We start from the raw sequence: 15,298 nt of genomic DNA, 5'->3' as shown, positions 1-15,298 counted from the left end.
TGCCTGTTTTCTTAGTGTATAATACACATATTCATACATGCATGAATGCCCACAAAAAAAGACGTATGCCTTGCCTATGTCTTCCATATGCAGATCTGACACTTGTGCCTCTTTGGAGAGGTAGACCGGGGAGGGGGGGGGGGGATAAGGGCGTGTTCTAATTGTGCCTCAAGCATGGAGACGCAGATGCACCTGTCACTTGCAGGTACTCGAGAGCTGGTATAAATGCACACTGATGAAGCACTAGCTATGCATGTATGATAAGCTGATATTACTTCTTCATTGACCTTGCTTGTATTATTTGACTTTGCGGCATATTTAATTTTGACTATTGAGGTGCAGGGGTGGGGGGCATGGTGCAGCCAGATGGGTGGTACAGGTGATTGGTGCCACAAACGCATCATTGTGGTCCCACCCCCACTATATTATAAAGTGTGTGTGTGGGGGGGGGGGGGGGGCAGTATGATGTGAGACTCACATCATCGAGCTGCCTGCCCACTTCATTTGGGAAGAGGGTGGTAGCAAGGCACCTGTGGCAGACTTTTCTGGGTGTTAGGAAGAGCCACCCAAGCTTCGGGAATCTCCCAGACATTTTGGGAGAGTAAGTAAGTATGAAGTGGATGCATCCTGAGATACACTGCGCTGAACTCAGCATATGGCATTTAATATACTCTACTTTGATTGATGTGTCCAACTGAGTATCAGCCCCCCCCCCCCCCTCAGTCTTACATCTTTGTTGTGATGGGAATCATCCTTTTTTTCCTCAGTAAGACGTTTCACAGCGTGTATATATTGTACAAATGTCATTTTCATTTCCTGTTGCCATAATGATTGTTTCTGAAAGCATGAAGGCTTATATAGTGTAAAATCAGAAACTTTAGGTGATTGATACAGTAAAATGTATGGAAAAATTGTTAGTAACTATAACAAATGATCCTTATATACTTCTGATGCAGTGTTTCGGAAGAACATTTACAGGCGATTCGTCAGTACCTGTGCCTGCATATCACCAGTGACTGCGATATGGTGCGCAATGGATCTCAAAATCTCCCACAGTTCAAGAAGCTTCTAATGACCCTTTGCACTGGGCTGTACAGGTAATAAGAACGGTAATAAGCCTATAGATTGAGAGCAGGGGACAGATTTGCCTGTATATTACTGTAATTACCAGGTTTTCTCTGACGTCCTAAGTGGATGCTGGGACTCCGTAAGGACCATGGGGAATAGCGGCTCCGCAGGAGACTGGGCACAACTATAAAGAAAGCTTTAGGTCTAACTGGTGTGCACTGGCTCCTCCCACTATGACCCTCCTCCAGACTTCAGTTAGAATCTTGTGCCCGGCTGAGCTGGATGCACACTAGGGGCTCTCCTGAGCTCCTAGAAAGAAAGTATATTTTAGTTTTTTTATTTTACAGTGAGATTTGCTGGCAACAGACTCACTGCAGCGAGGGACTAAGGGGAGAAGAAGCGAACCTACCTAACTGGTGGTAGCTTGGGCTTCTTAGGCTACTGGACACCATTAGCTCCAGAGGGATCGACCGCAGGACCCGACCTTGATGTTCGGTCCCGGAGCCGCGCCGCCGCCCCCCTTACAGAGCCAGAAGCAAGAAGTGTTCCGGAAAATCGGCGGCAGAAGACTTCTGTCTTCAACAAGGTAGCGCACAGCACTGCAGCTGTGCGCCATTGCTCCTCATGCACACCTCACACTCCGGTCACTGATGGGTGCAGGGCGCTGGGGGGGGGGGGGGGGGGGGGGCGCCCTGAGGGCAATATAATACACCTTGGCTGGCAAATCTACACCATATATAGTCAGGAAGGCTATATAGGTGTAAAAATACCCCTGCCAGAATTCCAGGAAAAGCGGGAGAAGTCCGCCAGAAAAGGGGCGGGGCTATCTCCCTCAGCACACTGGCGCCATTTTTCCCTCACAGCTCCGCTGGAAGGACGCTCCCTGGCTCTCCCCTGCAGTGTCAAGCTACATAAGGGTAAAAAAGAGAGGGGGGGCACTAAATTTAGGCGCAGTATATATAATATAAGCAGCTATAAGGGAAAAAACACTCATTTATAGTGGGATCCCTGTGTTATATAGCGCTCTGGTGTGTGCTGGCATACTCTCTCTCTGTCTCCCCAAAGGACTTTGTGGGGTCCTGTCCTCTGTCAGAGCATTCCCTGTGTGTATGCGGTGTGTCGGTACGGCTGTGTCGACATGTTTGATGAGGAGGCTTATGTGGAAGCGGAGCAAATGCCGATAAATGTGATGTCACCCCCTGCGGGGTCGACACCTGAGTGGATGGTTCTGTGGAAGGAATTACGCGACAGTGTCGACTCCTTGCATAAAAGGTTTGACGACATACCAAATATGGGACAGCCGGCTTCTCAGCCTGTGCCTGCCCAGGCGTCTCAAAAGCCATCAGGGGCTTTAAAACGCCCGCTACCTCAGATGGCAGACACAGATGTCGACACGGATACTGACTCCAGTGTCGACGACGATGAGACTAATGTATCTTCCAATAGGGCCACACGTTATATGATTGAGGCAATGAAAAATGTGTTGCATATTTCTGATGTTACCCCGGGTACCACAAAAAAGGGTATTATGTTTGGAGAGAAAAAACTACCAGTTGTTTTTCCTCCATCTGAGGAATTAAATGAAGTGTGTGAAGAAGCATGGGCTTCCCCTGATAAGAAACTGGTAATTTCTAAGAGGTTACTAATGGCGTACCCTTTCCCGCCAGAGGATAGGTCACGTTGGGAAACATCCCCTAGGGTGGATAAAGCGCTCACACGCTTGTCAAAGAAGGTGGCACTACCGTCTCCGGATACGGCCGCCCTGAAGGAATCTGCTGATAGAAAGCAGGAGGCTATCCTGAAGTCTATATATACACACACAGGTGTTATACTGAGACCAGCTATTGCTTCAGCAAGGATGTGCAGTGCTGCAGCTGCGTGGTCAGATTCCCTGTCGGAAAATATTGATACCCTAGACAGGGACACTATATTGCTAACCGTAGAGCATATTAAAGACGCACTCTTATACATGAGGGATGCACAGAGGGATATTTGCCGGCTGGCATCTAAAATAAGTGCAATGTCCATTTCTGCCAGGAGAGGGTTATGGACTCGGCAGTGGACAGGAGATGCAGATTCTAAAAGGCACATGGAAGTTTTGCCTTATAACGGTGAGGAGTTGTTCGGGGATGGTCTCTCGGACCTCGTTTCCACAGCAACAGCTGGGAAGTCTACATTTTTACCCCATGTTCCCTCACAGCCAAAGAAAGCACCGTATTATCAGGTACAGTCCTTTCGGCCCAATAAGGGCAAGCGGGTTAAAGGCGCGTCCTTTCTGCCCAGAGGTAGAGGGAAAAAGCTGCAGCATACAGCCAGTTCCCAGGAGCAAAAGTCCTCCCCCGCTTCCTCTAAGTCCACAGCATGACGCTGGGGCTCCACAGGCGGAGCCAGGTACGGTGGGGGCCCGTCTCAAAAATTTCAGCGATCAGTGGGCTCGCTCACGGGTGGATCCCTGGAACTTTCAAGTAGTATCTCAGGGGTACAAGCTGGAATTCGAGACGTCTCCCCCCCCGCCGTTTCCTCAAGTCTGCCTTGCCAACAAATCCCTCAGGCAGGGAGGCAGTGTTAGAGGCAATTCACAAGCTGTATTCCCAGCAGGTGATAGTAAGGGTGCCCCTACTTCAACAAGGACGGGGTTACTATTCCACAATGTTTGTGGTACCGAAACCGGACGGTTCGGTGAGACCCATTTTAAATTTGAAATCCTTGAACACATATATAAAAAAAAATTCAAGTTCAAGATGGAATCGCTCAGGGCGGTTATTGCAAGCCTGGACGAGGGGGATTACATGGTATCACTGGACATCAAGGATGCTTACCTGCATGTCCCCATTTACCATCCTCACCAGGAGTACCTCAGATTTGTGGTACAGGATTGTCATTACCAATTCCAGACGTTGCCGTTTGGTCTATCCACGGCTCCGAGGGTATTTACCAAGGTAATGGCCGAAATGATGATACTCCTTCGAAAAAAAGGGGGTTATAATTATCCCGTACTTGGACGATCTCCTGATAAAGGCGAGGTCCAGGGAGCAGTTGTTGGTCGGGGTAGCACTATCTCGGGAGGTGCTACAACAGCACGGCTGGATTATAAATATTCCAAAGTCACAGCTGGTCCCTACGACACGTCTACTGTTCCTGGGGATGGTTCTGGACACAGAACAGAAAAAAGTGTTTCTCCCGGAGGAGAAGGCCAAGGAGCTGTCATCTCTAGTCAGAGGCCTCCTAAAACCAAAACAGGTGTCGGTGCATCACTGCACGCGGATCCTGGGAAAGATGGTAGCTTCCTACGAAGCAATTCCATTCGGCAGGTTCCATGCAAGAACTTTTCAGTGGGACCTGTTGGACAAGTGGTCCGGATCGCATCTTCAGATGCATCGGCTGATAACCCTGTCTCCGAGGACCAGGGTGTCTCTGCTGTGGTGGCTGCAAAGTGCTCATCTTCAAGAGGGCCGCAGATTCGGCATACAGGACTGGGTCCTGGTGACCACGGATGCCAGCCTTCGGGGCTGGGGGGCAGTCACACAGGGAAGAAACTTCCAAGGACTATGGTCAAGTCAGGAGACTTCCCTACACATAAATATTCTGGAACTGAGGGCCATTTACAATGCCCTAAGTCAGGCAAAACCCCTGCTTCAAAACCAGCCGGTACTGATCCAGTCAGACAACATCACGGCAGTCGCCCATGTAAACCGACAGGGCGGCACAAGAAGCAGGACGGCGATGGCAGAAGCCACAAGGATTCTCCGATGGGCGGAAAATCACGTGTTAGCACTGTCAGCAGTGTTCATTCCGGGAGTGGACAACTGGGAAGCAGACTTCCTCAGCAGACACGACCTCCACCCGGGAGAGTGGGGACTTCATCCGGAAGTCTTCCAACTGATTGTAAACCGTTGGGAAAGGCCACAGGTGGACATGATGGCGTCCCGCCTAAACAAAAAGCTAGAAAGATATTGCGCCAGGTCGAGAGACCCTCAGGCGATAGCTGTGGACGCTCTAGTGACACCGTGGGTGTACCGGTCGGTTTATGTGTTCCCTCCTCTTCCTCTCATACCAAAGGTACTGAGGATAATAAGGAGAAGAGGAGTAAGAACTATACTCATTGTTCCGGATTGGCCAAGAAGAGCTTGGTACCCGGAACTTCAAGAAATGAGCTCAGAGGGCCCATGGCCTCTGCCGCTCAGACAGGACCTGCTGCAGCAGGGGCCCTGTCTGTTCCAAGACTTACCGCGGCTGCGTTTGACGGCATGGCGGTTGAACACCGGATCCTGAAGGAAAAGGGCATTCCGAAGGAAGTCATTCCTACGCTGATTAAGGCTAGGAAAGAAGTTACCGCAAACCATTATCACCGCATTTGGCGAAAATATGTTGCCTGGTGTGAGGCCAGGAAGGCCCCAACAGAGGAATTTCAGCTGGGCCGTTTTCTGCACTTCCTACAGTCAGGGGTGACTATGGGCCTAAAATTGGGTTCCATTAAGGTCCAGATTTCGGCTCTATCGATTTTCTTCCAGAGAGAACTGGCTTCACTACCTGAAGTTCAGACTTTTGTTAAGGAAGTGCTGCATATTCAGCCCCCTTTTGTGCCTCCAGTGGCACCTTGGGATCTCAACGTGGTGTTGGATTTCCTAAAGTCACATTGGTTTGAGCCACTAAAAACCGTGGAATTGAAATATCTCACGTGGAAAGTGGTCATGTTGTTGGCCTTGGCTTCGGCCAGGCATGTATCAGAATTGGCGGCTTTGTCATGTAAAAGCCCTTATCTGATTTTCCATATGGATAGGGCAGAATTGAGGACTCGTCCCCAGTTTCTCCCTAAAGTGGTATCAGCTTTTCATCTGAACCAACCTATCGTGGTGCCTGCGGCTACTAAAGACTTGGAGGCTTCCAAGTTGTTGGACGTAGTTAGGGCCCTGAAAATCTATGTTTCCAGGACAGCTGGAGTCAGAAAGACTGACTCGCTATTTATCCTGTATGCGTCCAACAAGTTGGGTGCACCTGCTTCAAAGCAGACTATTGCTCGCTGGATCTGTAGTACGATTCAGCTTGCACATTCTGCGGCTGGACTGCCGCATCCTAAATCAGTGAAAGCCCATTCCACAAGGAAGGTGGGCTCTTCTTGGGCGGCTGCCCGAGGGGTCTTGGCCTTACAACTTTGCCGAGCAGCTACTTGGTCGGGGTCGAACACATTTGCTAAATTCTACAAGTTTGACACCCTGGCTGAGGAGGACCTAGAGTTTGCCCATTCGGTGCTGCAGAGTCATCCGCACTCTCCCGCCTGTTTGGGAGCTTTGGTATAATCCCCATGGTCCTTACGGAGTCCCAGCATCCACTTAGGACGTCAGAGAAAATAAGATTTTACTCACCGGTAAATCTATTTCTCGTAGTCCGTAGTGGATGCTGGGCGCCCATCCCAAGTGCGGATTGTCTGCAATACTTGTATATAGTTATTGCCTAACTAAAGGGTTATTGTTGAGCCATCTGTTGAGAGGCTCAGTTGTTGTCATACTGTTAACCGGGTATAGTATCACGAGTTATACGGTGTGATTGGTGTGGCTGGTATGAGTCTTACCCGGGATTCAAAATCCTTCCTTATTGTGTCAGCTCTTCCGGGCACAGTATCCTAACTGAGGTCTGGAGGAGGGTCATAGTGGGAGGAGCCAGTGCACACCAGTTAGACCTAAAGCTTTCTTTATAGTTGTGCCCAGTCTCCTGCGGAGCCGCTATTCCCCATGGTCCTTACGGAGTCCCAGCATCCACTACGGACTACGAGAAATAGATTTACCGGTGAGTAAAATCTTATTTTTTGTTGAGATGAGCGGGTTCGGTTCCCTGAGAACCGAACCCTACCGAACTACCCTACCCGAGTCTGGATCCAAGTCAGGCTTGGGTTTTCCCACCTGACTCGGAAACCAGAACGAGGCAAAACTTCATCATCCCGCTGTCGGATTCTCGCAGGGTTTTGATTCCGTATAAGGAGCCGCACGTCGCCGCCATTTGCACTCCAGCATTGGAGAGTGTAGAGAGAGGACGTGTGTCCGCCCTCAGTGTCCTGCATCAGTCCAGTGGTGGTGTCTTGTGCTGCATCAGTCCAGTCACAGTGGTGGTGTCCTCTGCTGCCATATGTCCAGTGCTGCTATATAAGTCCAGTCCAGTCCAGTGGTGCTGTATTGTGCTGCATCTGTTCAGTGGTGGTGTATTGTGCTGCATCAGTCCAGTCACAGTGGTGGTGTCCTCTGCTGCCATACGTCCATTGCTGCTGTATAAGTCCAGTCCATTGCAGTGTTGCTGTGTTGTCCTGCATCAGTCCAGTGGTAGTGTCTTGTACTGCATCAGTCCAGTCACAGTAGTGGTGTCCCCTGCTCCCATATGTCCAGTGCTGCTGTATAGGTCCAGTCCATTGCAGTGGTGCTGTGTTATCCTGCATCAGTCCAGTGGTGGTGTCCCTGTGCTGCTGTATATGTCCAGTGGTACTGCCGTATATGTCCAGTGATACTGCCGTATATGTCCAGCGGTACTGCCATAAAAATCCATTGATACTGCCGTATAATTCCAGTGGTACTGGCGTATAATTCCAGCTGTACTGGTGTATAAACCCAGTCCAGTGATACTGCCATATATGTCCAGTGATACTGCATATATGTCCAGCAGTGCTGCCGTATAAATCCAGTGGTACTGCTGTATAATTCCATTGGTACTGGCGTATAATTCCAGCAGTACTGGCGTATAAATCCAGTCCAGTGATAGTTCCGTATATGTCCAGTGGTACTGCCGTATAATTCCAGTGGTAGTGCCGTATAATTCCAGTGGTACTGCCGTATAATTCCAGTGGTACTGCCGTATAATTCCAGTGATACTGCCGTATAATTCTAGTGGTACTGGCGTATAATTCCAGCAGTACTGGCGTATAAATCCAATCCAGTGATACTGCCGTATGTGTCCAGTGGTACTGCCGTATAATTCCAGTAATACTGACGTATAATTCCAGTGATCCTGCCGTATAATTCCAGTGGTACTGGCGTATAAATCAGTGATACTGCAGTATAATTCCAGTGGTACTGCTGTATAATTCCAGTGGTACTGGTGTATAAATCCAGTCCAGTGATACTGCCGTATATATGTCCAGTGGTACTGCCGTATAATTCCCGTGGTACTGCCATATAATTCCAGTGATACTGCTGTATAATTCCAGTGGTACTGGCGTATAATTCCAGCGGTACTGGTGTATAAATCCAGTCCAGTGATACTGCCATATATGTCCAGTGGTACTGCCGTATAAATCCAGTGGTACTGCTGTATAATTCCAGTGATACTACCGTATAATTCCAGTGATCCTGCCGTATAATTCCAGTGGTACTGGCGTATAAATCCAGTGATACTGCCATATAATTCCAGTGGTACTGCCGTATAATTCCAGTGATACTGCCGTATAATTCCAGTGGTACTGGAGTATAATACCAGCGGTACTGGCGTATAAATCCAGTCCAGTGATACTGCCGTATATATGTCCAGTGGTACTGCCGTATAAATCCAGTGGTACTGCCGTATAATTCCAGTGATACTGCCGTATAATTCCAGTAATCCTGCCATATAATTCCAGTGGTACTGGCGTATAAGTCCAGTCCAGTGGTGCTGCAATATAAGTTCAGTGGTGCTGTCCTGTGCTGTATATTATTTACTCCAAATAAAGGGGTTATTAATATTTAATCCAAATAATTTTCACAGGGTTTGCCCTGTGTGGTGTAGAGGTACGCTCTCCTGTACCGCATATTGGGGGTAATTCTGAGTTGATCGCAGCAGCTAGTTTGTTAGCAATTGGGCAAAACCATGTGCACTGCAGGTGTGGCAGATATAACATTTGCAGAGAGAGTTAGATTTGGGTGGGTTATTTTGTTTCTGTGCATGGTAAATACTGGCTGGTTTATTTTTACACTGCAAGTTAGATTTTAGTTTGAATACACCCCACCCACATTTAACTCTCTCTGCAAATGTTATATCTGCCTCCCCTGCAGTGCACATGGTTTTGCCCAACTGCTAAAAAATTTCCTGCTGCGATCAACTTGGAATTACCCCCATTGTTATATAACTCCATAAAAATAATGGAGAACAAAAATTTGGAGGATAAAATAGGAAAAGATCAAGAACCACTTCCATGAAATGCCATCAATATCGTTTGCCAAGGCCGATGCCCAATGTCATAGTAGAGGGAATGTCAAATCCAAAAAGCAAAAGTTCAGTAAAATGACCCAAGAAAATAAATTTAAATGGTCTGAGGAGAAACGTAAACTTGCCAATATGCCATTTACGACACGGAGTGGCAAGGAGTGGCTAAGGCCCTGGCCTATGTTCATGACTAGTGGTTCAACTTCACATGACGATGGAAGCCCTCATACTCCCACTAGAAAAATTAAAAGGGTTAAGATTGCAAAAGCACAGCAAAGAACTGTGCGTTCTAAGATGGTATCACAAATCCCCAAGGAGAGTCCAAGTGTGTCAGTGGTTGCGATGCCTGACCTTCCCAACACTGGACGGAAAGAGGTGGTTCCTTCCACCATTTGCACGCCATATGCAAGTGCTGAAAGGAGCACCCACAGTCCAGTTTCTGGTATTCAAATTGAAGATGTCACTGTTGAAGTACACCAGGATGAGGATATGGGTGTTGCTGGCGCTGAGGAGGAAGTTGATGAGGAGGATTCTGATGGTGATGTGGTTTGTTTAAATCAGGCACCGAGGGAGACACCTGTTGTCCGTGGGATGAATAAGCCCATTGTGATGCCTGGGCAAAATACCAAAAAAGCCACCTCCTAGGTGTGGAATTATTTCTCCACAAATCCAGACAACAGGTGTCAAGCCATGTGTTGCCTCTGTCAATCTGTAATAAGTAGGAGTAAGGATGTTAACCACCTAGGAATAACCTCCCTTATATGTCACCTGCAGCACATTCATCAGAAGTCAGTGTAAAGTTGTGAAATTTTGGATTAGAGCGTAAGCAGTCCACTGACACCTAAATCACTTCTTCCTCTTGTACCCAAGCTCCTGCAAGCCACACCACCAACTCCCTCAATGTGAACTTCCTCCTCAGTCAGGAACATCAGTAGTCCTGCAGGCCATGTCACTGGCAAGACTGATTAGTCCTCTCCTAACGGGGATTCCACCGGAGGATCCTTTAGTGGTACGCCTACTGCTGCTGTTGCTTCCGCTGCTGTTGTTGCTGCTGCTGGGAGTCGATCGTCATCCCATAGGGGAAGTCGGAACACCACTTGTACTACTTCAACTAAGCAACTGACTGTCCAACAGTCCTTTGTGAGGAAGATGAAATATGACAGCAGTCATCCTGTTGCAAAGCGGATTACTGAGGCCTTGACAGCTATGTTGGTGTTAGACGTGCGTCCGGAATCCGTCATTAGTTCAGTGGGACTTAGAGAATTGTTTGAGATAGTGTGTCCGCAGTACCAAATCCTATCTAGGTTCCACTTCAATAGGCAGGCGATACCGAGAATGTACAGAGATGTCAGAAAAAGTGTCCTCCGTGTCCAAAAAACTGAAGTTGTACCCACTGTCCACTTAACCATGGACATGTGGACAAGTGAACAGGGCAGACTAAGGACTATATGACTGTAACAGCCCACTGGGTAGATGTATTGCCTCCCTTAGCAACAACAGCAGCGGCACCAGTAGCAGCATCTCGCAAACGCCAACCCGTTCCTAGGCAGGCTATGCTATGTATCACCGCTTTCCGTAAGAGGCACACCGCTGACAACCTCTTACGGAAACTGAGGAACATCATCGCACAGTGGCTTACCCCAATTAGCCTCTCTTGGGGATTTGTGATATTGGACAACACCACCAATATTGTGTGTGCATTACATCTGGGCAAATTCCAGCGCGTCCCATGTTTTGCACATACAATTAATTTGGTGGTGGAGAATTTTTTTTAAAATGACATGTGTGTGCAGGAGATGCTGTCGGTGGCCGGAAAAATTGCGGGCCACTTTTGACATTCAGCCACCGCGTGCCGAAGACTGGAGCGCCAGCAAACACTCCTGTACCTGCCCTGCCATTACCTGAAGCAAGAGGTGATAACGAGGTGGAATTCAACACTCTATATGCTTTAGAGGATGGAGGAGCAGCAAAAGGCCATTCAAGTCTATACATCCACCTACGATATAGGCAAAGGAGGGGGAATGCACCTGACTCAAGCGCAGTGGAGAATGATTTCTGTCTTGTGCAAGGTTCTCCAACCCTTCGAACTTGCCACACGTGAAGTCAGTTCAGACACTGCCAGCTTGAGTCAGGTCATTCCCCTCATCAGGCTTTTGCAGAAGCAGCTGGAGAAATGAAGGAGGAGCTAAGACGGAGCTATTCCGCAAAGTATGTGGGACTTGTGGATGGAGCCCTTCATTCGCTTTGCCAGGATTCAAGGGTGGTCAATCTGTTGAAATCGGAGCACTACATTTTGGCCACCGTGCTCGATCACAGGTTTAAAGCCTATGTTGTATCTCTCTTTCCGGCAGACACAAGTCTGCAGAGGTTCAAAGACCTGCTGGTGAGAAAATTGTCAACTCAAGCAAAACGTGACCTGTCAACAGCTCCTCCTTCACTTTCTCACGCAACTGGGGCTGCGAGGAAAAGGATAAGATGTCTTAGCCCACCCGCTGGCGGTGATGCAGAGCGAGTGCTGACATCTGGTCCAGAAAGAAGGACCTGCCAACGATTACTGACATGTCTACTGTCACTGCATATGATTCTGTCACCATTGAAAGAATGGTGAAGGATTATATGAGTGACAGCATCCAAGTAGGCATGTCAGACAGTCCGTACGTATACTGGAAGGAAAAAGAGGCAATTTGGATGCCCTTGCACAAACTGGCTTTATTTTATTTAAGTTGTCCACCCTCCAGTGTGTACTCCAAAAGAGTGTTTAGTGCAGCCCGTAACCTTGTCAGCGATCGGCGTAGGAGGTTACTTCCACAAAATGTGGAGAAAATGATGTTCATCAAAATGAATGATAAATTCCTCCGGGAAGACCTTTACCAGCAATTGCCTCCATAAAGTACACAGGGAGCTGTGATGGTGGATTCCAGTGGGGATGAATTAATACTCTGTGAGGAGGAGGATGTACACGCTGAAAGGGGTGAGGAATCGGAGGATGAGGTGGACATCTTGCCTCTGTAGAGCCAGTTTGTGCAAGGAGAGATTGATTGCTTCTTTTTTGGTGGGGGCCAAAACAAACCAGTCATTTCAGCCACAGTCATGTGGCAGACCCTGTCGCTGAAATGATTGGTTTGTTAAAGTGTGCATGTCCTGTATATACAACATAAGGGTGGGTGGGAGGGCCCAAGGACAATTCCATCTGGCACCTCTTTTTCTTCTTTGCATCATGTGCTGATTGCCAGTGGCGTCACAAGGGGGGGGTGTCACCGCAGAGGGGTGACACCAAAATGCCAGCTCCTGCACAGTGACAGGAGCCGAGTGCTGCACTGTTATATTATGTGCAGCACTCGGCTCCTGTCACTGTGCAGGAGCCAGCACTGCAGGGACAGCTTTCCCCGGGAGTCAGCCCTCCCCTCCCACATCCCGCAAGTGACAAAAAAACGGGTGTCGGGGCGCAAAGCCCCGCCCATTTTCGCAAAGCCTCACCCCCATTTTGGTCCTTCAATGGACTAAAAACGTGTGCCACTTGTGAAGCCCCACCTCTCTAATTAGGCCCAGCCCATTCCCACAAATCCCCGCACCCGTTTTCCTGCCGCCGCACCGGGTGTTAAGGAGGCGAGTGACGCTGTTTGGGGACTAGTTTTTTAAAGTGCCATCCTGTCTGACACTGCCATACAACTCCAGGGGCATCCGTCCAGTGGTGGTGTGTTGTGCTGCCATAAGTCCAGTGGTGGTGTCCTGTGCTGTATATTATTTACTCCAAATAAAAGGGTTACATACATTACTTATATTATTATCCAAATAAGTTTTACAGGGTTTGCCCTGTGTGGTGTAGGGGTACGCTCGCCTATGCTGCATATGATTATAATAGCTCAAAATAAAAGGGTTATTATTATCCAAATAAATTTTACAGGCTTTGCCATGTGTGTGTGTGTGGTTTAGGGGTACGCTCTCCTGTGCCACCAATATTGTGCGTGTATTACATCTGGGCAAATTTCAGCACGTCCCATGTTGTTTGTGCCGCACACTTGTGTCGCTTAGCTTAGTCATACAGCTACCTAATTGCACCTCTTTTTCTTCTTTGCATGATGTGCTGTTTGGGGCCTATTTTTAAAATCTGCCATCCTGTCTGCCACTGCAGTGCCACTCCTAGATGGGCCAGGTGTTTGTCCCGCACGCTTGTGTCGCTTAGCTTAGTCATACAGCCACCTCGGTGCAACCTTTTGGCCTAAAAACAATATTGTGAGGTGTTCAGAATAGACTGGAAATGAGTGGAAATGAATGTTATTGAGGTTAATAATACCGTAGGATCAAAATTACCCCCAAATTCTGTGATTTTAGCTGTTTTTATGTTTTTTTCAAAAAATCATCCAGATCCAAAACCAAAACATGAAAGGGTGGTTTTGGCAAAACCAACCCAGATCCAAAACACGCGCATGGAACCAGAACCAAAACCAAAACACAAAAAGTGCCTGCCGCACATCTCTAGTTTTTTGTTATTACTGTTTCTGTTCCCACTTTGTGTTTGAGCAGTTTTATGGCCTAAACGTAGGAGATAACATAGAGTTGCAAAACTCTCATCTTACATAAGTACACTTTGAAACATTATGCCCCCGCCTCGGCCCTAAAATAAGTAACTAGCATTAACTCTGCACTGGTTTCCAATAAAGCAGAGGGATGATGAGGTTGGAGTTCCCCTGCAAAGGCGACCAGCAGTACCAGATTGTGCTGGTCACACTGTAACATTGAGACCTGCAGAGTGTATAATAGTGTGGTATACAGTATGCCGGCTGTTGGGATCCCGGCGCTCAGTATACCGGCACTGGAATCCCGACACGGCATAACATACTACACCCGTATAATAATGTAAAACCAGCCCCAACCCTGTTAGCATGGGTGGAATTCTTTAGGAAAATCAGACCAACAAAAAAATAATAATGTGCAAACAGCACTAAGGGGGTAATTCCAAGTTGATCGCAGCAGGATTTTTGTTAGCAATTTGGCAAAACCATGTGCACTGCAGGGGAGGCAGATATAACATGTGCAGAGAGAGTTAGATTTGGGTGTGGTGTGTTCAATCTGCAATCTAATTTGCAATGTAAAAATAAAGCAGCCAGTATTTATCCCGCACAGAAATAAAATAACCCACCCAAATCTAACTCTTTCTGCACATGTTATATCTGCCTCCCCTGCAATGCACATGTTTTGCCCAATTGCTATAAAAAATCCTGCTGCGATCAACTTGGAATTACCCCCCATGTGCACTGCAGGGGAGGCAGATATAACATGTGCAGAGAGAGTTAGATTTGGGTGGGTTATTTTGTTTCTGTGCAGGGTAAATACTGGCTGCTTTATTTTTACACTGCAAATTAGATTGCAGATTGAACACACCACACCCAAATCTATCTCTCTCTGCACATGTTAAATCTGTCTCCCCTGCAGTGCACATGGTTTTGCCCAATTGCTAAAAAATTTCCTGCTGCGATCAACTTGGAATTACCCCCTAAGAGGGCTAAAATACCAGCCAACCTCTCCTGTCATTTTTCATACACAGCCTATAACATGGCAGTTAGGAGCTGAGTGGCTGGTACATTATCTCTCTCCACTGTATCACTCTATAAACCCTTATGGCTCTACCTGCACCCCTTAGGTAGTGAGTGCCACCACAGTAATTAATTAAGTACTGTTGCATACCTCCCAACGTTTGAATTACTCCATGCGGGATCGTGTGGCCGTGGACTGAAGAGGTAGGCGGTACTTCAAAATAAGGGGCGGGGCATCACCGCATGACCCCTGTTTTCGTTATTTTGGGGGCATGCCCATCGCTCCCTGAGCAGATGGTCAGCCCCCGCCTCACTCCCTGCACTGCTAGCGCACGGCATCTAATTCAGTGATCACCGGCTGCTTTGCAGAGCAGCGGTGATCACAGGATCTCCCAACTGCCCCCCTCCCTCCCCCCCATGCCCGCGGAACAATGCGACCCACGGGTGGGACAGCGGGACAGTGTCCGAATAGCGGGACTGTCCCGCTGTAATCGGGACAGTTGGGAGGTATGCTGTTGTAGAATTAGACTGACATC

The 15,298-nt window shown here is 48.1% G+C and overlaps 1 protein-coding gene across 2 annotated transcripts in view; it reads left to right on the top strand.

Annotated features, from left to right (window-relative positions):
* Positions 1–15,298, top strand: part of INPP5D (inositol polyphosphate-5-phosphatase D) — a 298,231-nt gene that overhangs the window by 150,941 nt on the left and 131,992 nt on the right. For both annotated transcript variants that reach the window (XM_063915724.1, XM_063915723.1), the window contains exon 5: positions 957–1,097. In XM_063915724.1, the coding sequence (XP_063771794.1) occupies positions 957–1,097 (141 nt within the window). The remainder of the gene's footprint in view (positions 1–956; positions 1,098–15,298) is intronic.

The sequence above is a fragment of the Pseudophryne corroboree genome, chromosome 4 (genome assembly GCF_028390025.1).
Source record: "Pseudophryne corroboree isolate aPseCor3 chromosome 4, aPseCor3.hap2, whole genome shotgun sequence".
In the NCBI taxonomy this organism is placed as follows: domain Eukaryota; kingdom Metazoa; phylum Chordata; class Amphibia; order Anura; family Myobatrachidae; genus Pseudophryne; species Pseudophryne corroboree.
Note: the sequence above shows the minus strand (reverse complement) of the source record. Positions and strands in the feature narration are given on the sequence as shown.